The sequence below is a fragment of the Trypanosoma grayi genome (genome assembly GCF_000691245.1).
Source record: "Trypanosoma grayi strain ANR4 Tgr_667_V1, whole genome shotgun sequence".
In the NCBI taxonomy this organism is placed as follows: Eukaryota; Euglenozoa; class Kinetoplastea; order Trypanosomatida; family Trypanosomatidae; genus Trypanosoma; species Trypanosoma grayi.
In genome coordinates, this window is record NW_008826286.1 from 392 (window position 1) to 726 (window position 335).

Below are 335 nucleotides of genomic sequence, written 5' to 3' on the forward strand. Positions count from 1 at the left end.
TGTGTCTCTCTGTTGTCGCTCCCTCCATCGATCCGTTATGAGTCCACCACCCCCTCCGCTTCCTTCGTCTCTCCTTCGTTGCCACCCGCTGCTGCTCACATATGTATGCGCAGGTGGATGTGTGGGTGTTTTTTCTTTGTTTTCTTTTTGTTTTTGTTTTGGCGCAGGCTTCCCGTCAAGTAACGTCCAACAAGCACATCCATACATGTGCACACACACACACACAGACACACACGCGTGCAGAATCCACTTGTCCGGCCACACCTGATCGCCCCCATTTTGTCCTCCCCGCACGCCTTCGTTCCTCTCCCTCTCTCTCTCTCTCTCTCTCTCTC

General features: G+C 53.4%; 1 protein-coding gene across 1 annotated transcript in view; it reads right to left on the minus strand.

Annotated features, from left to right (window-relative positions):
- Positions 1-335, minus strand: part of DQ04_06671000 (putative cytosolic leucyl aminopeptidase, putative,metallo-peptidase, Clan MF, Family M17) — a gene marked incomplete at both ends in the record, with an annotated part of 2,235 nt that overhangs the window by 102 nt on the left and 1,798 nt on the right. Inside the window, one exon of the mRNA XM_009314820.1 lies at positions 1-335. This exon is cut by the window's left edge and continues 102 nt beyond it; it is cut by the window's right edge and continues 1,798 nt beyond it. Coding sequence (XP_009313095.1) covers positions 1-335 — 335 coding nt within the window.